Source organism: Camelus bactrianus, chromosome 3 (assembly GCF_048773025.1).
Source record: "Camelus bactrianus isolate YW-2024 breed Bactrian camel chromosome 3, ASM4877302v1, whole genome shotgun sequence".
Lineage (NCBI taxonomy): Eukaryota > Metazoa > Chordata > Mammalia > Artiodactyla > Camelidae > Camelus > Camelus bactrianus.
The window spans coordinates 133103413-133125066 of record NC_133541.1 but is presented as its reverse complement, the minus strand read 5'-3'; the positions used below and the strand labels follow the sequence as shown (position 1 = coordinate 133125066).

The 21654-nt window shown below is 48.2% G+C and overlaps 1 protein-coding gene across 10 annotated transcripts; it reads left to right on the top strand.

Moving 5' to 3' along the window:
* The first annotated feature begins 1488 nt into the window (after positions 1-1488).
* LOC141577142 (GDP-fucose protein O-fucosyltransferase 2-like) lies at positions 1489-9040 on the top strand. 10 transcript variants are annotated; one of them, XM_074361233.1, is made up of 5 exons: positions 1497-1760; positions 3146-3382; positions 5514-5680; positions 6580-6637; positions 8235-9040. In XM_074361233.1, the coding sequence occupies exons 1-3, from the start codon at positions 1562-1564 to the stop codon at positions 5519-5521; spliced, it is 444 nt and encodes a 147-aa protein (XP_074217334.1). In that variant the 5' UTR covers positions 1497-1561; the 3' UTR covers positions 5522-5680; positions 6580-6637; positions 8235-9040. The 10 variants fall into 10 exon arrangements, with proteins under 10 accessions (XP_074217330.1, XP_074217334.1, XP_074217335.1 ...); XM_074361234.1 differs by having other exon boundaries at positions 8232-9040; XM_074361231.1 differs by having other exon boundaries at positions 7546-9040.
* Positions 9041-21654: the final 12614 nt, after the last annotated feature.

Here is a 21654-nt window from a genome sequence, read left to right as displayed (position 1 = left end):
TCTAAGTCTACCCTCTGAATTTCTGGAACTCAGCTGGAAGAATACATGATCAGGCCAGACCCAGAGCCCAAGCCAAACACGACAAGGGTCACGTGGGGTTGTAACCCGGTGCTCAGCGGTCGGGGTCTCCTTGCAAATCTGCAGAAATCCCTGTTCTGCCTCATTCCTGGGAGAAACCCCACATCTCTTCCTGCTCTGTCTGTTCTTCTCTTGAGGCTATTGTCCTGGAGGGATGCAGAGTCCTTGAACCTGGCCCTCCAAAAGTACATAAGCAGCCTGTTCAATAAAACAAATTATGCACTTTTTCACATTTGCCAGTTTTTTGATTCCAGAAAGGCTGTGGGACTCTTTCTCACTGTCTCCTGTGCCCCCACCACTTGGTGGCCCTCTCCTCATGGAAACACGATTTCCCACAACTGCACCCTGCCTCCCAGCTTGTCAGAGGGGAGTGACCCACAAAGACACAGGTGTTTGTGAGGATCCTGTCCCCCAGCAGAAAGCCTACTCCTGGAGCCACGGACAGGGATCTGGCCTCCTGAGCCGCTCAGCTCTATTTGAAATCCTAAACTGGGGACCCCGAACATTGCTGACTGACTTTCTGAGTCACCTGGGCTGGAAGGGCCTGATTTTTCTTTCCAAGAATGGATGTAGCACAGCCTCCATTTTCAGGGCTGACATTCATGACGTATCTAGTTCCCCCAAATGCACCCCAGGAAGGAAAGGCCCTTCCATCCCACTGGTTAGAAACCCAGCCCAGGGGAGTTCCGAAGCACTGCATTGCTGTCAGGTCCAGCATCCCTGCAGAGTGGCCCCTGCCCCTGAATGAGCCCCTTCCCTGGGCCTTCCCTGCCTCGACATGACCACACCCCAGGTGGTGCTGGGGAAGGCAGGGAGTGCAGTGAGGGTAGGGGGGAAGCAGAGCCCCTTGCTCTGGAGTGAGGAGACCACAGAGAAAGGCACACACCACCCCGACCCTATACCCCAAACTCTTAGCCCCGCCAACACAGGGGCCGCTCTGCGCCCTCTCACCGTGGCTCTCCTGTGAGACTGCACCCAACCCGACATCTGGTACCCAAGCCCTACCTCCCCTCTTATGACAGATCCCGTCTTCTTGGAAACTGCCTAGCAGCGCGTATTCAAGGCCGGCAGCGGGCCTGGCGGATCTGCACTTCAGGTGCCCTACCTGGCCAGCCGTGCGTGCCTGGGCTCAGTCCTCTATCTTGCCCACCGGTAGCCTGGGTCCACGTCCGGTGCAAGCGGAGGCCACGGAGCCCAGGCTGATCCCCACACACGGACAGGTGAGGGTGCCCCCGCCCCGCTGCCCCGCTGCCTCGCCCACTGGTGGCAGCAACGCCCCAGCCTCCGGCCGGCGCCACCTGCAGGTCAGGACTTCCGGGCGGCCCTGCCCTCCCCGGCCCCACCCAGCTGTCCCATAAGCCTCCCCCCACCCCCGTCCTGGCTGCGCCCTGGCACCCATTGGCTCCGCAAGTTCTGCCCTCGCACAACTAGACTCGGGAGGACGCACGACGCAAGCGCTAGGGGAGGGTCCCGCGGAGTTGCCATGGTTACAGGCGCCACGCTCTGCGCGGGCCGGCGTGCGCTTCTGGGGCGGGTAGCGGGCTCCGGAAGTGTGCAGCTGCCCGGGACCATGGCGGTGCTTGCTGCTGGGGATGGCGGCTTGCTCGGCCGGGCGACTAGTTCTGGCCTGGTCAGTCGGCGGCCGACATCCTGTCTGGGGCGGCGTCCCACAGACGGTAAACGTACGTCCGCGCCGTCGGCGGGGCCGGCGGACATGAACCGGGGTGGGATCGGGGTAGGGGCGGTGGCCGGGGAGGGGTGTGGTGCTGGGGAGCGTGTTGGGGCGGGGCGGGGCAGGGCTTGGGCACAGCCTCAAGCTTTCCTCCCCCTCAGGCAATGGGGCTGGGGCCGCGAGTCTGGGTCGCCCTTGGTGGCCGCGGCCTCCCAGAACCCCCCGGGAAGGGCAGGCGGAGGACCCATCTTAGATGAAGCGGGGCCTTACCCGGGTTTTGAAGAGCCCCAGAATCAGATGTTGGAATGGGGTGGCTTATCAGCCTTGTTTATCTGCAGGGAAATTTCAGTTCCATCCAGATGTTGGTTCCTTCAGTCAACCTCAGGAAAAAGACACAAGGGTCAGTGCCGATAAGCAGTTATCTAGGGCTTGACTCAAAATAAACTATGCGGGGTGTAGGGATGGTAGATGGGACCCTCCCTCTTGAAGTTAGCAGTCTTCTGGGATTAGAGGCCCCAGTTGAGGATTACATCCTCATCTGCAGTAATGGAGCTTGTGAGAAACACACAGAGAAGGGAGGGGTGTTTTGGCGGTAACTCATTACAGAATCCAGGACCCTTGCCTGGCTCTTGTGTAGAAGAGTCTCGCCTTGGATAGGGCAACAGTTATCAAAGTGTATCCAAGGCCCCTGAGGTGCAAGACCATTTTCATAGAAACGCCGGGATGTCACCTGCCTTTTGCACACTCTTGCTCTCCCGAGTTCCTGCGGGGTTTTCCAGGGAAAACCTGGCCTGCGATATCACAAAACAGGGAATGCAGAGGCAGATAGGAGAATTCAGCTCTCACCAGTCCAAAAGAGATTTGCAGAAATTAAAATCACTGCTATTCTTCTCACTAATGATTTTTCTTTTGAAAAATAGAAATATATTTTGTTTAAGAGTATTAATGGTAACATACAGTAGATTGTTAATATTTTTAAGTGAATTCATACACTTTCTCTAACTTCTTATTTAACTTCTAACGCAGGAAATAGTGATAGATTAAACTCACATAAATAGCAGCCTTTTGGAGTTCTCAGTAATTGTTAAGAGTGTATAGGGTTCTGTAGAACAAGAAGTTTGAGAGCCCCTGGAGAACGGGTGCTCAGATGCTAGTCGGGTGCTTAGTGGTGTTAGACGGATGCCAAGATGTCTTCCGCAACTGCTCCCGGACTTGAAGTAATTGGCCACATGGAGATGGGTGGGCAGTGCCTCCACTTTACAAACCAGAAGCTGCTGAATGTGTCTGGAGTCTAGGCCATGGGCTGTGCAGGGATTCCCGTTGTATCTGTTCTATCTAAGCCGGGATTCCTGTACAGAGGCCTGGCCCTGAAGACCCGCTCTCCTTTGCTCCCAGCCAGGTACCTTCTGTGTGACTTCAACCCTCCAGAGGGCTTCAACCTCCTTAGGAACGTCTGCATCCACATTGCCTTCCTCCTGAAGACCCTGCTGAAGATGGAGGAGCCGGTACTGGTGCTATTCCCTTGGGGCCAACTCTACCACTGGCAGAGCCCCGATCCCTGGTCCGAATCCTTTGACCTCCCAAGTCTCAACAGAAGCATCCCTGACATTGAGTACGAGCAGTTCATTGCAGGTGAGGTGGTGGTCATTTAACTGGGGCCATGTGGTCTTTGTTCTGGTTCCGATCTGAACATCGGGTCATCTTACTTTGGGCTTGTCGGTCTGCTTAGGGGCCCTGCTCATGTTTCCTACACTGCAGGTGAATTTGGTTTTTCCATAGTTTTTTCGGGAAGTCAATTTGAAGTGTATGAGCTCTATGTCCCCTCCCCTCTGAAAACCCTGGCCTCCTGGTGAGATGCAGCGGTGACAAGGAGGCCACTGCCACAGAGGCCCTTGTCCCAGAAAGAGTCACTCGCTGTGCAGTCAGGGCTGTTCTTACCTGTAGGAAAACACGATGTGTGTGTAGCATGGGCCACGTGCTGGAGAAGATATGTAACTGCCCATCCAGTATAATTTGGTCCTGCTCAAGCTACCCATTTTAAATTTTCTATGAGGGAAGTGTTCAAGATTTTTTGAATAAAGGTATTTAGAGCTTATCAATTTTTTTTAAATTGAAATGTGTTTGATTTACAATGTTTTGTTAGTTTCAGTTATACAGCTGTTTTGTTAGTTTCAGGTATGCAGCATAGTGATTCAGTTGTACATATACATAGTCTATTCTTTTTCAGGTTCTTTTCCATTATAGGTTGCAAGATACTGAATATTCTTCCCTGTGTTCTACAGTGAATCCTTGTCGTTTGTCTGTTTTACATATAGTAATTTGTATCTGTTAATCCCAAACTCCTAAGTTTGTTTTATAAGTCTGTGAGTCTGTTTTTTGTTTTATAGATAAGTCCATTTGTATCATTTTTTTAAAAATTCCACATATAAATGATATCATATGATACTTGTCTTTGTCTAACTTATTTCACTTAGTGAGATAATCTCCAGTTCCATCCATGTTGCTGTAAATGGCCTTATTTCCTTCTTTGTTATGACTGAGTAATATTCTGTTATATCTAAATACCACATCTTTATCCAGTCATCTGTCAGTGAATGTTTAGGTTGCTTCTATGTCTTGGCCATTGTAAACAGTGCTCCTGTGAAAATTGGGGTGCAGATATCTTTTGGAATGAAGGTTCCCTCTGGATATATGCCCAGGAGTGGGATTGCTGGATTAGGTGATAAGCCTTTTTTTTTTTTTTTTTTTGTCTTTTGAGGAATCTCCATACTCTTTTCCACAGTGGCTGCACCAAACTACATTCCCACCAACAATGTAGGAGGGTTTACTTTTCTCCACAGCCTCTCCGGCATTTATGGTTTGTGGACTTTTGAATGATGGCCATTCTGACTGGTGTGAGATGATAACATTGTAGTTTTGAGTTGCATTTCTCTGATAATTGAACGATATTAAGCATTTTTTATATGCCTATTGGCCATCTGTGTGTCTTCATTAGAGAATTGCTTGTTTAGTTGTTCTGCCCATTTTTGGATTTGGTTGTTTATTTTTTTCTTATTAAGTTGTATGAACTATTTATATAGTCTAGAAATTAAGCCATGGTCTGTCTCATCTTTTGCAAATATTTTCTCCCATTCCATAGGTTGTCTTTTAGTTTTACTTATGGTTTCTATTGCTGTGCAAAAGTTTATAAGTTTAATTAGGTCTCATTTATTTATTTTGGCTTTTATTTCTGTTGCTTGGGTTGCTTAGATTGCCCTACGAAAACATTGCTGAGATGTATGTCAAATAATGTTTTGCCTATGTTTTCTTGTGAGAAGCTTATAGTGTCGCGTGTAATATTTAAGTCTTTAAGCCATTTTGAGTTTGTTTCTTTTTGGTTTTTTTTGCGACTCTATTGTATGCTTTTGATTTGTGGTTACCTTATTCTTCAAATATATCAGCCCATTACTATATCTATTTCCTTTAGACTGATAAACACGTAGGCTCCAACACATCCTAAGAATAACGAAGAAAAAAAAGAAAGAAAAAAATCTACATTTTCTTGCTCCCCTCTCCCATTCCCAACTTTTTTTATTTTGATGTCCTTTTTCATTTTTACATCTTTATGTTTATTCTCTTGCAACTCGTTATTGCATTTCCAACTATGGTTTTCCTGTTTCTATAGCATCCTGCTTCCTTTCTGTTTAGAATAGAAATTTTTAATGTCTCTGTTAGGTTCAATATTGCTGAGTTATCTCACCTCCCCCTCCCCCCTTCCCCCCAGGCCTCTGAATCCTCAGTCCAGGGAAGCTAAACCATTCTAGCCTTCATCGGTTCTGGGAAAGCAATCTTCAGAGTGGGAAAAGACATTGAAAAATAATATTCTGTGAGTTGCATTCTACCCTTGCCCAGAGATGAGAAACATCTGAAGGTGGAGGAAAACAGTTGGAGGTGGGGAACACAAAGTCTTTTCTCCTTTTGCTACTGAAGAAATGATTGCTTTTGTAATTAGTGATGATGCCCTTTAAATTGGTGAGATCGAGATTCCACAGGTTCAGCGCCTGTGAACAACCAGCTGGGAGAAAGCTCTCTAGGGCCCCTGCAGTGGGAAAGGCAGCACCTCTGAGCACCTGTTGTTCTGTATTCTTCCTGCCTCCACGCGGGTTCCCTAGGCACCGTGCAGGACGATGCAGTTACCCAAGGTGGAGGACGGGGAGACCCCTGCTGTGTGGCGAGCCACAGAAGCCCACACTTGAAGGACAAAATGTAGAGTAGTGGGGCGGTCATAGGAACAGGGGATGGTTGAGACCCAGGATGGTGTCCTGGAGTCCAGCAGCCAAGGCTGGTGGGGCAGATGGGGCCCTGGGGCATGGGCAGTCCTTGAGGGATCTGAAGCAAAGATAGGAACCAAGAGACTGGATTCGTGTGGGGGTACGGCACCCCTTGGAGGCTGCGGGGCAGTTCAGTGGGCCCAGGGGGAGCGGGCACTTCCCCAAAGCTGGGTTGACAGGTCACAACCAACTCACTGGGGACCGAGAGGCACTGAATCATATTTAACTTTTTGTCCCTCTTCCTGGAAAAGAAACTGCTGCCTGTTAAATAGCCTGTGTCGTTAGTGAGAATTAAAGACATGAAGCAAGATTGCCTCAAAAGTCATCCATTGTGTAGTTGTTAATAAGGGTCAAATGAAAACTTGAATAGATGAAATGAAGCATTCATCAGAGGATTTGAAACTCCTTTAAAATAAAAATTCTTGCTGCCTTTGTTCTTCATTTCAGGGTTCACTTGGTGATAATAATCATAAACAAAGCAACAGCAAACCCTTACAGAACTCTGTCCTTCTGTTCCAGGAACGCTGTGTTCATGACAACCCAATGAGTTGGCACCACTATGAGTTCCACTTTAAAGGTAAGGACATTCATTAATCACACGGCTAATAAATGGCAGAGCTGGGACTTGAACCCGAGCTCTCTGGCCCCAGAGACCCCTCTCAGCCCCTTCACTGCAGCTCATCACTTGGCATGCCCGACACAGGCCAGCATTTACGAGCAGCGTGACCTTGGCCAAGGCTGCTTCACTGCTTGGTCTCTGATTCCTCATCTGTAGAATGGGGGTGTGGGCAGTGAACTCTGTGAGCTCAGTGGTCACTTCCTCCAGCTCTGCAATTCTACTGCTTTGAGTTAGTATAGTAAGTATCCGAGCCCCTACATGGCCCACACTTGGGCTGGCGCTTTGCTAGGCCCTGGGTTACGGAGCAAAGTAAGATCCGCCTGCTCCTCCGAGGAGCCTGTGTCCCTCCACGGCAAACAGCTGCGAGGCCCAGGCTCCCTCACTGGCGGTCGGGGGCTGGGCAGGAAAGTCTGATAAGAGAAGATGGAGGCAGAGCCCCTCCGGGAACAGTGGTGGCCACACAGCTCTCAGGAGCGAGAGCCTCTGTCCAGGCTGCTGAGAGGGGGATCCTCATGAGGCCAGTAGTCCCCCCAACCTAAGCCCTCAGGACAAAGATCCAGCCGTCCCTGCAGTGTCACCATAGAGCCAGTCCATCCTCATCACTGTGCCTCTGTGCTCCTTTGTCCTGGGGCCTCTCTTCCCCCTACACCCAGAAGACTCTTCTCCCTCTCTTCTCTGAGTGCCCCCTCACTTCACCCGTGGTCCCTGCTTCCTGGGCCACCATCACTGGAGTTGACGCTTTGCACCTTCACAACCCCCGTTTGATCAGGAACCTGGGTTGGCCTCCTTGTGCTCACTTTCCACCTTCAGATGATTGCTCCTCCCCTCGTGGGAGCACATGGAAAACCCAGATCCTTTCCTAGCAGTGCCTGCCACCCTGGCCTCCCTGCTCATCTGCCTCAGTCAGGAGCACCTGGACCACCAGCTCTGTATTGCCTCGCCTCCTACCATCAAGACGTCAAAGTTCATTCTCCTTCCACCACCCAGTATGGTCATTGTAGGGTCTTCTTCTCTGTCAGCCTGAGCCAGCCACCCCCCATTCACCCTACCCCCGGGCTCATACCTGGGCGTGTCTCCACCCCAGGTCCAGCCTCTCTCCTTTAAATGCCCACCTCTAGCCGTCCAGCTTCTTCTCCACCAGCCTCCCTGGCCCTCCTTCACCCTCACTGGGGCATCATGCGCTGACTCCTCTGCTTTCCTGCCTGTCCACGTTCCTCTTACTTCCACTTCCCAACCTTCCAGCTCTGCATCCACAGTCAGCACTCTCTTTATGACAGACAAAACCCCCTTGAGCCTTGACCTTTTCAGTTCCTCACCAGGCCGACTTCCATCTCGGTTCACCCAGCTCTACTTGTTCTGAGCCTGCAGGCAGCAGGCTCTCCCAGCACAGATTTCCAAGACTACAAATCAATGCCCATCATGTTGCCGCTGCCAGGCAATCCTCCAGGATTTCTCTAGTGAGCACATTTCCCCACTTATCACTCAGTGGTGTCAACATTCTCTGCTCTCTGCACACCTCTAACCTTCCCTCTGTCTCTTCCCTGACTCCCAGCAGATGGCCTTGCCTCCTGCTTCAGAGAGAATGACATGTCACTGGAAAGGAACTCGCTCACCTGCAGCAAACCTGCTCACCTCACCTTTTATCTGTCCCTCTCCCACCTGGACTCTAGCTGTAGTTGTTCTTAATTCAGTGAGTTTAGTTGACATATATATACACAGTGAAAAGCATAGCACACTATCGGCTACCTTCTAGGGGTTACTTTTTCAATTTAACATGGAGTGTGTGATTCATCCACTTCATTGCATGTACCTGCAGTTCATTTGTTTTAACTGATCTTAAATGTTGTGTGTGTGAAAGTAACACAAGGCAAGGGTAAGCCAGGATTCAGGATGCTGGTTACTTCCTGTGAGAAAAGGCCAAGAGCAGGATAGGGAAAGAGGACACAGTATGTCACTGTCAATATTCCTGTTATGATGCTGGGTGATAGGTTCATAACTGTGTCTTATAATATTAATTTTAATACATAAATACCTCTGACAGGCACCTAAGATGAGAATGTGTCATGAACCAAGACATACAATGGGTAATATTACATCATTATTGTTATGTAATCTTGTTATATTATATATTAATCATAATCTTACATTATTTGTTATGGGTTATATATTATATAGATGCATGAATTATATATTATGTGTATAAACACCTACATATGTATTATATACTATCTGCTAATAAATAAACAGAAGATAATATGCTAGTATATCTTCTATTATGTATTATTTAATAAATAATAACATACTCTATCCTGTTATATGACATGGAACATAATCTTTAATAAAATAAGAAATCTGTCAATATATATTGGTAATTAATAAAATTAAAAAAAACAGCCCGCAGCTTTTAACGCCGACACCGCTCCAGCTGTCACTGTGATTTCTCTTCCCTTTCATGGCCGAGGCCCTCACAGTGCTGTCCGTTCCCCCTTTCATCTCCTTATCCTGAACCTTCCTCCTCCTCCCATCCCATGCTGCCTTCTGCCCCGTGGCCCCTCTAGTCACCAGCGGCCTCTGGGGCACTGACCTGCGGGCACGGTCTCAGGCCCCAGCTCACCTGCCTGTCCGCCGCCTCTGCCACCGCTGGTGGGGGCGGGGCGGGGGTCAGAGTGCACCCCTTGTCCTGGAAGAGAACACAGCACAGACTGTGACCAGCAGCAGGTGTGGCCCAGAACTGCAGGACTTGGGGGAGAGCCAGACTGTCTGCATCCAGACCTGGGGCACTTGGAGTGTGAAGAAGCCCCGTCCTCACTGCCCCTGAAGTGAGGAAAACACCCTCAGGTGAGTTAAAGTGCTTATGACCTAGGTCTGTTGGCTGGAAAGGACAAACGGGCCCCTAAGGGGAGGGTAGTTGATGTTCCAGGCCCCACCAAAGCCCTAAGGGCTGGCGGGGAACCAGGCTGGACGCTCCACTGGACCCAGTGCCCCCTCGGGGGTGGGGCCTTCGGGAACAAGCAGAAAGCCCTCTGTCTCTGGGGGGGAACGGGGCAGTGTGGGAGCATCCCTGCAGCGAGTCAAGTGAAGTCAGGGCCTGTGGGATCCATTTGTATGGCCACATCGAGCCTCAGCAGAAGCCACAGCAGGAGTGGATTCCTGTCTCTCCAGCTGTCATCCTCGTGTCTGAGTGCCAGGCTTCAGACCTGATCCCCTGGGGCGCTAGGACAGTTATAGACAGAGGCGGCTCGGGGAGGCCTCAAGAGGGTGGTACTGGCCTTCCTGCCAACACGATTACATGAAGATCAAACAGTCCATCGATGGGAAGAAAATAAGAACCATGGTCACCTCTGGACCCCAAGCTTAGACGTGGTGCATGGGGGACATCTATCGACAATTCAGCGAGGTTCTGGCCAGAGCTAGAGGCCAGGGCAGCAAGCCGGGAGTGACACTGGGGAGCATCATTGTGCAGAGGCTGGACTGGGTGTCTGCAGGCTCCTCCCAGGAGAAGCCTCAGAGTTTGGGAGGTGGCTAACATGGTTCCTTCATGTCACCAGCAAGTGGTGCCACCTGTGGAAAATCAGCTGTGATCCTGAGATGGGTCAGCCCTGGGTGATGTGATAAAGGCTCCTACAAGAGGGGGCGCCAGATGGACAGTGAACCAACCAACAGGCTGATGAGATTCCCACCTGTGTTTATCGTGCTTTCGTAGCCAAGAATGAGGAGAGAGTTGAATGGCTCACCATGAATATTTTAACAGCTTTAGAGAGTTCCATGTCTCACTGCATTTAAGTGTCACCTGGAAGAATTCAAGCAGTGTCTAGACCCAGGGGAGGCAAACGGCCTCTCGGTTCCTCTTCAACCTGGCAAACCCAGCAGCCCTCTATGGCCAGACCTTGGCAAGTGCCTTCCCTTGTTATAACAAAACCCTTCCCCCGCACGCCTGTGGTAAGCTTTTGTTTTTTTTTAATTAATGGGAATGAAGGTACCTCACAGCCTCCACAGACTTTTCCTTAGGGCTTCTCTCCTTAGACCCGGGCCCCCCGCTGCCCTGGGTCCTGCACTGCAGAAGGTTCCCCTGGCCCTGACACTTCCTCTGGCCACGCCCTCCATCGGGTGGAGTCAGCAAGGCCAAGGGGACATGGTCATTGGCTCCATCCCATGCTCTAGAAACCCAGGACGCCGAATGCCCTGCCTCAGCAGCCCCTGACCCATTTCTAGTGCCTGCACCGGCTCTCCCCGGAGTTCAGATTCCCAGGACTCACAGAGAGGCCAAAGGGCAGCTGTTTGCATGGAGGTTATAGGCAGAGCCCGGACGTGAAATCTGAGTGTCCCCCTGTGCACATCCAAGGCCACTTATGGCAAGGGATGGACCCAGCATTGGGAAGAAAAGGGTCAGGCTAGTGATCAGAGTCTGGGAATCAGCTCTCCCCACACACTCACTTTCTTTGCAGGACTCCCCTGAGTCTGGTTGTTCTAATTTTGAACCTGGCCTTCCCCCTTATAATGAATGTATATTTGTAAAGGCAGGACTTTAGAACCTACTGCACTTAAAATGTTTAGATATATAGAATGTGAGCTCCCAGGTATGCTCTGGCCCTGCACTTCCAAGGGTCCAGAGCATTTATGTTGGCTCTACTGAGACTGTAAGTGGCAAAGACCATCTCCAGAGAGGAGGGGCTCCTGCTTCACAGTCCGAAGTCAGGATCTTCTGAGCGGATAAAACAATGGACACTGAGACCCTCAATTGTAAATTGATTTAGAATAACGCCAAAGGTGTGTATGACGTGTGTGTGCGCACGCACGCACCTGGGGAATTGTGTGGTACATGACTGTGAGTGTGTGTGTGGCTGTGCGCGCACGCGCCTGGGGATGTGTGTGGTTGTGTGTATGCTATGTGTGTGTGTGGTACATGAGTCCATGTACGTGTGTGTGTAGGGAATGTATGTGGGCCAGAGTCAGTGCGTCTGCACGTGTGTTTGTGTGTATGTGCATGCATTAGTATTAACAGTAGAAGCTGTCCTTTAGAATTATGAAGTAATAAAATTTGTATGATGTCTTTTGCTGTATAATTCAAAATTAAAAATATCTTCAGTCACTAGAAATTTATTCCCCCCCGATTCTGACTTTATTTTTCCATATTGATATGTCTTCATTTTACTGATGAAGAAACTTAGCTTAGAGATGTTAACTGACTCAACCAAGGACATGGAGCTCGCGCACCCAGGGCCAGGACGCAGTCCAAGCCACGCTGCTCCAGAGGCCTGGAGCCCTACTCAAGATCACGCGTTACCTCTTGGCGGGGGAACAGATTCTGATGGGCTGTGGCCAGCGTGCAGGCTGCCCAAACTGGGGACACGGGAAGCCGGGCAGAGAGTACCAGACAGCAGAGAAGAGTGAAGCCCTGCTCAGAAATTAGATAGGTTCCTAGGTCTTGGATGAGTAAGGAGGCTCACTGCTCATCCTTGATCCCTTTGCTGGTGGCCAAAAGGGACCAAGGTCCACGAGAGCACTTCTGGGAGCTGCCTGCCAAAACCTGCAAAAGGACTGCTCAGGACTGGCTCTGCAGTAGGAGCAGAGGAAGGAAATGTCACCTCTTGGTGGACATTATTGGTGATGGCAGTAGGAGGCCTAGCAGCCTCGGTATAGTGGTGGCAGGACAGGGTCCTAGTGGATGATCGTTTTCACCTCTCTTAAAAATCATTGCTTCATATATTGTATCCATTTTGTGGTTTATTTTAGGGTGGTAAATATGGTCTCTGTTACTCCATATTAGCTGGATTGATTAATTTTTTTATTGTTAATTTTCTCTTCAATGATTTGGAAGCTATATTGCCTTTTAATGAAAATTCTCTCTAAATTTTTATAAATCATCTCTAAGTTCATAACTTTATATGTAATTGGGCCAGTATTCCTATAACACTATCAAAACTGAAATAACCTATTAGATCCTGTTCCTCAATAATGATAAATTTAGCATATTTTACCTCTCTGCTGTTCCAGATTGTGTGTGTGTGCGTTTGTGTGTGTGTGTGTGTGTGTGTATGTGTCCTCCAGTTACTATGTTTAGACAGTTGCTTCCAGTTTGTTATATTAACAATGAAATATAGCTATAAACTTCCTGGATTTCATTGCTCACTACCACTATTTAATACCATGTCTTTCCCACTTTTGAGTTGTTTACTTATCGGGATTTTCAAATCAACTGGACACATGATTGGCTAAGTTTTTTCGAGAAGTGGACTTGGAACACTTTCATGTCTATATGAAGCTTTATGTTCTCCTCCTCAACAACTCTCAGGGTGTTGTTGATGGCCCAAGCCTTGTTTTAAAATATGGCATTGTTTTTCATCACCAAAAAAACAAAAAAGTTTTCTTGATTTAAATTGCTGTCTTTTTATGACTGGCTAGTCTTTTCTGGTGGATAGAGATTTACTTAACCTTCCCCCTTCTTTTCGCCATAACTCGGATTCATTGAGATGCATGTTTTTACCATTTCTCAGATGGGCTTCCGCTTTGACTTCCACTTTAAACCATCACCCCACTCTTTTTCTCCATGCTTATTCCTGAAAAAGTGAGCTCTCTATCGGATTAAAGGTGGTTCCCGTCAGAGATGTGTGGCTCCCTGTCCAAAGGTCCAAATGAAGAGAAAAGGAAAGATTCCTGTTTCCGGTGGTTACATTTTGTCAGCTTAGAGATCTAGTTATCCGTGTGGCTGCGGCGGAATCTGCAATATCTTGGCTCAGAGTTTCCTTTTTCTGGCTTACTAGGGGAGCCGCAATAGCTGGGGTCACGGCGCTGTGGCTGTTGTCAGGATCCCGGGACTGAGGCAGCCCCTCTCCCCCCTTGTTATTTTGATCTTGCAAACTGGGCCCCAGCTATGCGAACCCTGCATCTGGCGGCCAGGATCGCCCCCCACGTGACGTGTCCCCAGTTCCTCGGCGTCCCTCACTGCTATCAGCTAGCTCCAGTAAGGGTGCGAGCTGGCTTCCACTGCGGTCTTTCCTCCTTCCTCTCCAGGCAGGCCGTCCTTTCCCACTAGATGTCCCTATACTTTCTCTCCTGTGCTACATAAGCTGAAGGAATTCCTCAGGGTTTCCAGCAGGTACATGGCGCTCTTCTATGTTTGGACCCCTTCAGTGCTTGTAGTGGAAATTTAGGAGGTGGAAAGGAAGAGCTTGGGGGTTCTCCGTATCTAGGGGCTCCCTATCCAGCAGATTCAACTAACTGTGGTTTGAAAATATTCGTGAAAAAACAGTTTCAAAAAGCAACACTTGAATTTGCCATCATTGACAACTACTTACATAGCATTCATGTTGTATTAGATACAGTGAGTAATCCAGAGATGATTTGAAGATATATATAAAGTACATGGGAGGGTGCACATAAGTTCCATGCAAGTCCTATGCCATTTTATACAAGAGGCGTCAGCATCCATGGATGTTGACTTCAGGGGGGAGTCCTGGAACCCGTGCCCCATGGTTACCAAGGGATGACTAGAAGTCCAGGCTCCTTATCCCAGCCTGTCAGGTCCCCATGTGGTCTGAAACCTACCTGTACCACACTTCCCTTGTCACTCTCCTCCAGCCCTGGCAGACTGTCCTTTGATTTTTGAACAGGCCACACTCACTGTGCTTCATATCTGGCCCCTAGAAATACCCGTTACTTTCTGAGCATGGCTCTGCTTTCACAAAAAGGGCTGCATTGTCACTAGAGAAGACACTGTGGAATTTCCTTTAAAAACTGAAAATAGACTTAACTCATGATCCAGCCTTCCCACTCCCGGGCATATGTCAGAAGAAAACTCTAATTCAAAAAGTCACATGCACCTCAATGCTCACAGCAGCACTATTTATAATAGCCAGGACATGGCAAAAACGCAAATGTCCGTCGACAGCTGACTAGATAAAGATGTAGTAGTATATTTATACAAAGGAATACTACTCAACCATTAAGAAGAACAAAGTAATGTCATTTGCAGCAACATAGATGGATGTAGAGATAGTCATTCTAAGTGAAGTAAGCCAGAAAAAGAGAAGAATGCCATATAATATCACTTATATGTGGAATCTAAAAAAAAGACACAAGTGAACTTAACTACAAAAGTGAAACAGACCCACAGACATAGAGAAACAAACTTACGGTTACCAGGGAGAGAAGGGGATGGGAAGGGATAAATATGGTAATTGGAAAAGTGTCCCTCTTGGAGAGTTATGGAAATGTTAGCTATCTTGATTGCGATGATGGTTTTCTGGGTGTAGACATCTATCAAATTCATCAAATAGTACATGTGAAATATGTGTAATTTACTATACAGGAATCGTACCACAATAAATATGCCTGTTAAAAAAAAAAAAACAAGAAAATATTGGCGGCATTGTGTCCTACGTTTTTATATGTCTTTAGTGAGTGGGTCTTCAATTTTCCGGTCTGCCATATTTTCTGAACCAGAAGTGCCCTCCTTCCCTTTTCTTTGATAAACTGTCAGTGGGTGGCATTTATTCCCGTGGCTTCAACTGCTCTCTGTCCACTGATTAACAGTCAAATCTTTTCCAGCAAGGACATTTCATTTCAGTCCCAGAAATATACTTATAATTGACAAGTAGACATTCCCACTTGATTAGCCCATAAAAATCTCAAGCTCTGTGTGTTTGAATTTACACTCGCTCAAAACTAGGTTTACTTCTTCAAACAATGGCATGACTACTTGTCAATTATAAGTATATTTCTGGGACTGAAATGAAATGTCCTTGCTGGAAAAGATTTGACTGTTAATCAGTGGACAGAGAGCAGTTGGAGCCACGGGAATAAATGCCACCCACTGACAGTTTATCAAAGAAAAGGGAAGGAGGGCACTTCTGGTTCAGAAAATATGGCAGACCGGAAAATTGAAGACCCACTCACTAAAGACATATAAAAACGTAGGACACAATGCCGCCAATATTTTCTTGTTTTTTTTTTTTTAACAGGCATATTTATTGTGGTACGATTCCTGTATAGTAAATTACACATATTTCACATGTACTATTTGATGAATTTGATAGATGTCTACACCCAGAAAACCATCATCGCAATCAAGATAGCTAACATTTCCATAACTCTCCAAGAGGGACACTTTTCCAATTACCATATTTATCCCTTCCCATCCCCTTCTCTCCCTGGTAACCGTAAGTTTGTTTCTCTATGTCTGTGGGTCTGTTTCACTTTTGTAGTTAAGTTCACTTGTGTCTTTTTTTTAGATTCCACATATAAGTGATATTATATGGCATTCTTCTCTTTTTCTGGCTTACTTCACTTAGAATGACTATCTCTACATCCATCTATGTTGCTGCAAATGACATTACTTTGTTCTTCTTAATGGTTGAGTAGTATTCCTTTGTATAAATATACTACTACATCTTTATCTAGTCAGCTGTCGACGGACATTTGCGTTTTTGCCATGTCCTGGCTATTATAAATAGTGCTGCTGTGAGCATTGAGGTGCATGTGACTTTTTGAATTAGAGTTTTCTTCTGACATATGCCCGGGAGTGGGAAGGCTGGATCATGAGTTAAGTCTATTTTCAGTTTTTAAAGGAAATTCCACAGTGTCTTCTCTAGTGACAATGCAGCCCTTTTTGTGAAAGCAGAGCCATGCTCAGAAAGTAACGGGTATTTCTAGGGGCCAGATATGAAGCACAGTGAGTGTGGCCTGTTCAAAAATCAAAGGACAGTCTGCCAGGGCTGGAGGAGAGTGACAAGGGAAGTGTGGTACAGGTAGGTTTCAGACCACATGGGGACCTGACAGGCTGGGATAAGGAGCCTGGACTTCTAGTCATCCCTTGGTAACCATGGGGCACGGGTTCCAGGACTCCCCCCTGAAGTCAACATCCATGGATGCTGACGCCTCTTGTATAAAATGGCATAGGACTTGCATGGAACTTATGTGCACCCTCCCATGTACTTTATATATATCTTCAAATCATCTCTGGATTACTCACTGTATCTAATACAACATGAATGCTATGTAAGTAGTTGTCAATGATGGCAAATTCAAGTGTTGCTTTTTGAAACTGTTTTTTCACGAATATTTTCAAACCACAGTTAGTTGAATCTGCTGGATAGGGAGCCCCTAGATACGGAGAACCCCCAAGCTCTTCCTTTCCACCTCCTAAATTTCCACTACAAGCACTGAAGGGGTCCAAACATAGAAGAGCGCCATGTACCTGCTGGAAACCCTGAGGAATTCCTTCAGCTTATGTAGCACAGGAGAGAAAGTATAGGGACATCTAGTGGGAAAGGACGGCCTGCCTGGAGAGGAAGGAGGAAAGACCGCAGTGGAAGCCAGCTCGCACCCTTACTGGAGCTAGCTGATAGCAGTGAGGGACGCCGAGGAACTGGGGACACGTCACGTGGGGGGCGATCCTGGCCGCCAGATGCAGGGTTCGCATAGCTGGGGCCCAGTTTGCAAGATCAAAATAACAAGGGGGGAGAGGGGCTGCCTCAGTCCCGGGATCCTGACAACAGCCACAGCGCCGTGACCCCAGCTATTGCGGCTCCCCTAGTAAGCCAGAAAAAGGAAACTCTGAGCCAAGATATTGCAGATTCCGCCGCAGCCACACGGATAACTAGATCTCTAAGCTGACAAAATGTAACCACCGGAAACAGGAATCTTTCCTTTTCTCTTCATTTGGACCTTTGGACAGGGAGCCACACATCTCTGACGGGAACCACCTTTAATCCGATAGAGAGCTCACTTTTTCAGGAATAAGCATGGAGAAAAAGAGTGGGGTGATGGTTTAAAGTGGAAGTCAAAGCGGAAGCCCATCTGAGAAATGGTAAAAACATGCATCTCAATGAATCCGAGTTATGGCGAAAAGAAGGGGGAAGGTTAAGTAAATCTCTATCCACCAGAAAAGACTAGCCAGTCATAAAAAGACAGCAATTTAAATCAAGAAAACTTTTTTGTTTTTTTGGTGATGAAAAACAATGCCATATTTTAAAACAAGGCTTGGGCCATCAACAACACCCTGAGAGTTGTTGAGGAGGAGAACATAAAGCTTCATATAGACATGAAAGTGTTCCAAGTCCACTTCTCGAAAAAACTTAGCCAATCATGTGTCCAGTTGATTTGAAAATCCCGATAAGTAAACAACTCAAAAGTGGGAAAGACATGGTATTAAATAGTGGTAGTGAGCAATGAAATCCAGGAAGTTTATAGCTATATTTCATTGTTAATATAACAAACTGGAAGCAACTGTCTAAACATAGTAACTGGAGGACACATACACACACACACACACACACACAAACGCACACACACACAATCTGGAACAGCAGAGAGGTAAAATATGCTAAATTTATCATTATTGAGGAACAGGATCTAATAGGTTATTTCAGTTTTGATAGTGTTATAGGAATACTGGTCCAATTACATATAAAGTTATGAACTTAGAGATGATTTATAAAAATTTAGAGAGAATTTTCATTAAAAGGCAATATAGCTTCCAAATCATTGAAGAGAAAATTAACAATAAAAAAATTAATCAATCCAGCTAATATGGAGTAACAGAGACCATATTTACCACCCTAAAATAAACCACAAAATGGATACAATATATGAAGCAATGATTTTTAAGAGAGGTGAAAACGATCATCCACTAGGACCCTGTCCTGCCACCACTATACCGAGGCTGCTAGGCCTCCTACTGCCATCACCAATAATGTCCACCAAGAGGTGACATTTCCTTCCTCTGCTCCTACTGCAGAGCCAGTCCTGAGCAGTCCTTTTGCAGGTTTTGGCAGGCAGCTCCCAGAAGTGCTCTCGTGGACCTTGGTCCCTTTTGGCCACCAGCAAAGGGATCAAGGATGAGCAGTGAGCCTCCTTACTCATCCAAGACCTAGGGACCTATCTAATTTCTGAGCAGGGCTTCACTCTTCTCTGCTGTCTGGTACTCTCTGCCCGGCTTCCCGTGTCCCCAGTTTGGGCAGCCTGCACGCTGGCCACAGCCCATCAGAATCTGTTCCCCCGCCAAGAGGTAACGCGTGATCTTGAGTAGGGCTCCAGGCCTCTGGAGCAGCGTGGCTTGGACTGCGTCCTGGCCCTGGGTGCGCGAGCTCCATGTCCTTGGTTGAGTCAGTTAACATCTCTAAGCTAAGTTTCTTCATCAGTAAAATGAAGACATATCAATATGGAAAAATAAAGTCAGAATCGGGGGGGAATAAATTTCTAGTGACTGAAGATATTTTTAATTTTGAATTATACAGCAAAAGACATCATACAAATTTTATTACTTCATAATTCTAAAGGACAGCTTCTACTGTTAATACTAATGCATGCACATACACACAAACACACGTGCAGACGCACTGACTCTGGCCCACATACATTCCCTACACACACACGTACATGGACTCATGTACCACACACACACATACCATACACACAACCATACACGTCCTCAGACGCACACACACACATAGCATACACACAACCACACACATCCCCAGGCGCGTGCGCGCACAGCCACACACACACTCACAGTCATGTACCACACAATTCCCCAGGTGCGTGCGTGCGCACACACACGTCATACACACCTTTGGCGTTATTCTAAATCAATTTACAATTGAGGGTCTCAGTGTCCATTGTTTTATCCGCTCAGAAGATCCTGACTTCGGACTGTGAAGCAGGAGCCCCTCCTCTCTGGAGATGGTCTTTGCCACTTACAGTCTCAGTAGAGCCAACATAAATGCTCTGGACCCTTGGAAGTGCAGGGCCAGAGCATACCTGGGAGCTCACATTCTATATATCTAAACATTTTAAGTGCAGTAGGTTCTAAAGTCCTGCCTTTACAAATATACATTCATTATAAGGGGGAAGGCCAGGTTCAAAATTAGAACAACCAGACTCAGGGGAGTCCTGCAAAGAAAGTGAGTGTGTGGGGAGAGCTGATTCCCAGACTCTGACCACTAGCCTGACCCTTTTCTTCCCAATGCTGGGTCCATCCCTCGCCATAAGTGGCCTTGGATGTGCACAGGGGGACACTCAGATTTCACGTCCGGGCTCTGCCTATAACCTCCATGCAAACAGCTGCCCTTTGGCCTCTCTGTGAGTCCTGGGAATCTGAACTCCGGGGAGAGCCGGTGCAGGCACTAGAAATGGGTCAGGGGCTGCTGAGGCAGGGCATTCGGCGTCCTGGGTTTCTAGAGCATGGGATGGAGCCAATGACCATGTCCCCTTGGCCTTGCTGACTCCACCCGATGGAGGGCGTGGCCAGAGGAAGTGTCAGGGCCAGGGGAACCTTCTGCAGTGCAGGACCCAGGGCAGCGGGGGGCCCGGGTCTAAGGAGAGAAGCCCTAAGGAAAAGTCTGTGGAGGCTGTAAGGTACCTTCTTTCCCATTAATTAAAAAAAAACAAAAGCTTACCACAGGCGTGCGGGGGAAGGGTTTTGTTATAACAAGGGAAGGCACTTGCCAAGGTCTGGCCATAGAGGGCTGCTGGGTTTGCCAGGTTGAAGAGGAACCGAGAGGCCGTTTGCCTCCCCTGGGTCTAGACACTGCTTGAATTCTTCCAGGTGACACTTAAATGCAGTGAGACATGGAACTCTCTAAAGCTGTTAAAATATTCATGGTGAGCCATTCAACTCTCTCCTCATTCTTGGCTACGAAAGCACGATAAACACAGGTGGGAATCTCATCAGCCTGTTGGTTGGTTCACTGTCCATCTGGCGCCCCCTCTTGTAGGAGCCTTTATCACATCACCCAGGGCTGACCCATCTCAGGATCACAGCTGATTTTCCACAGGTGGCACCACTTGCTGGTGACATGAAGGAACCATGTTAGCCACCTCCCAAACTCTGAGGCTTCTCCTGGGAGGAGCCTGCAGACACCCAGTCCAGCCTCTGCACAATGATGCTCCCCAGTGTCACTCCCGGCTTGCTGCCCTGGCCTCTAGCTCTGGCCAGAACCTCGCTGAATTGTCGATAGATGTCCCCCATGCACCACGTCTAAGCTTGGGGTCCAGAGGTGACCATGGTTCTTATTTTCTTCCCATCGATGGACTGTTTGATCTTCATGTAATCGTGTTGGCAGGAAGGCCAGTACCACCCTCTTGAGGCCTCCCCGAGCCGCCTCTGTCTATAACTGTCCTAACGCCCCAGGGGATCAGGTCTGAAGCCTGGCACTCAGACACGAGGATGACAGCTGGAGAGACAGGAATCCACTCCTGCTGTGGCTTCTGCTGAGGCTCGATGTGGCCATACAAATGGATCCCACAGGCCCTGACTTCACTTGACTCGCTGCAGGGATGCTCCCACACTGCCCCGTTCCCCCCCAGAGACAGAGGGCTTTCTGCTTGTTCCCGAAGGCCCCACCCCCGAGGGGGCACTGGGTCCAGTGGAGCGTCCAGCCTGGTTCCCCGCCAGCCCTTAGGGCTTTGGTGGGGCCTGGAACATCAACTACCCTCCCCTTAGGGGCCCGTTTGTCCTTTCCAGCCAACAGACCTAGGTCATAAGCACTTTAACTCACCTGAGGGTGTTTTCCTCACTTCAGGGGCAGTGAGGACGGGGCTTCTTCACACTCCAAGTGCCCCAGGTCTGGATGCAGACAGTCTGGCTCTCCCCCAAGTCCTGCAGTTCTGGGCCACACCTGCTGCTGGTCACAGTCTGTGCTGTGTTCTCTTCCAGGACAAGGGGTGCACTCTGACCCCCGCCCCGCCCCCACCAGCGGTGGCAGAGGCGGCGGACAGGCAGGTGAGCTGGGGCCTGAGACCGTGCCCGCAGGTCAGTGCCCCAGAGGCCGCTGGTGACTAGAGGGGCCACGGGGCAGAAGGCAGCATGGGATGGGAGGAGGAGGAAGGTTCAGGATAAGGAGATGAAAGGGGGAACGGACAGCACTGTGAGGGCCTCGGCCATGAAAGGGAAGAGAAATCACAGTGACAGCTGGAGCGGTGTCGGTGTTAAAAGCTGCGGGCTGTTTTTTTTAATTTTATTAATTACCAATATA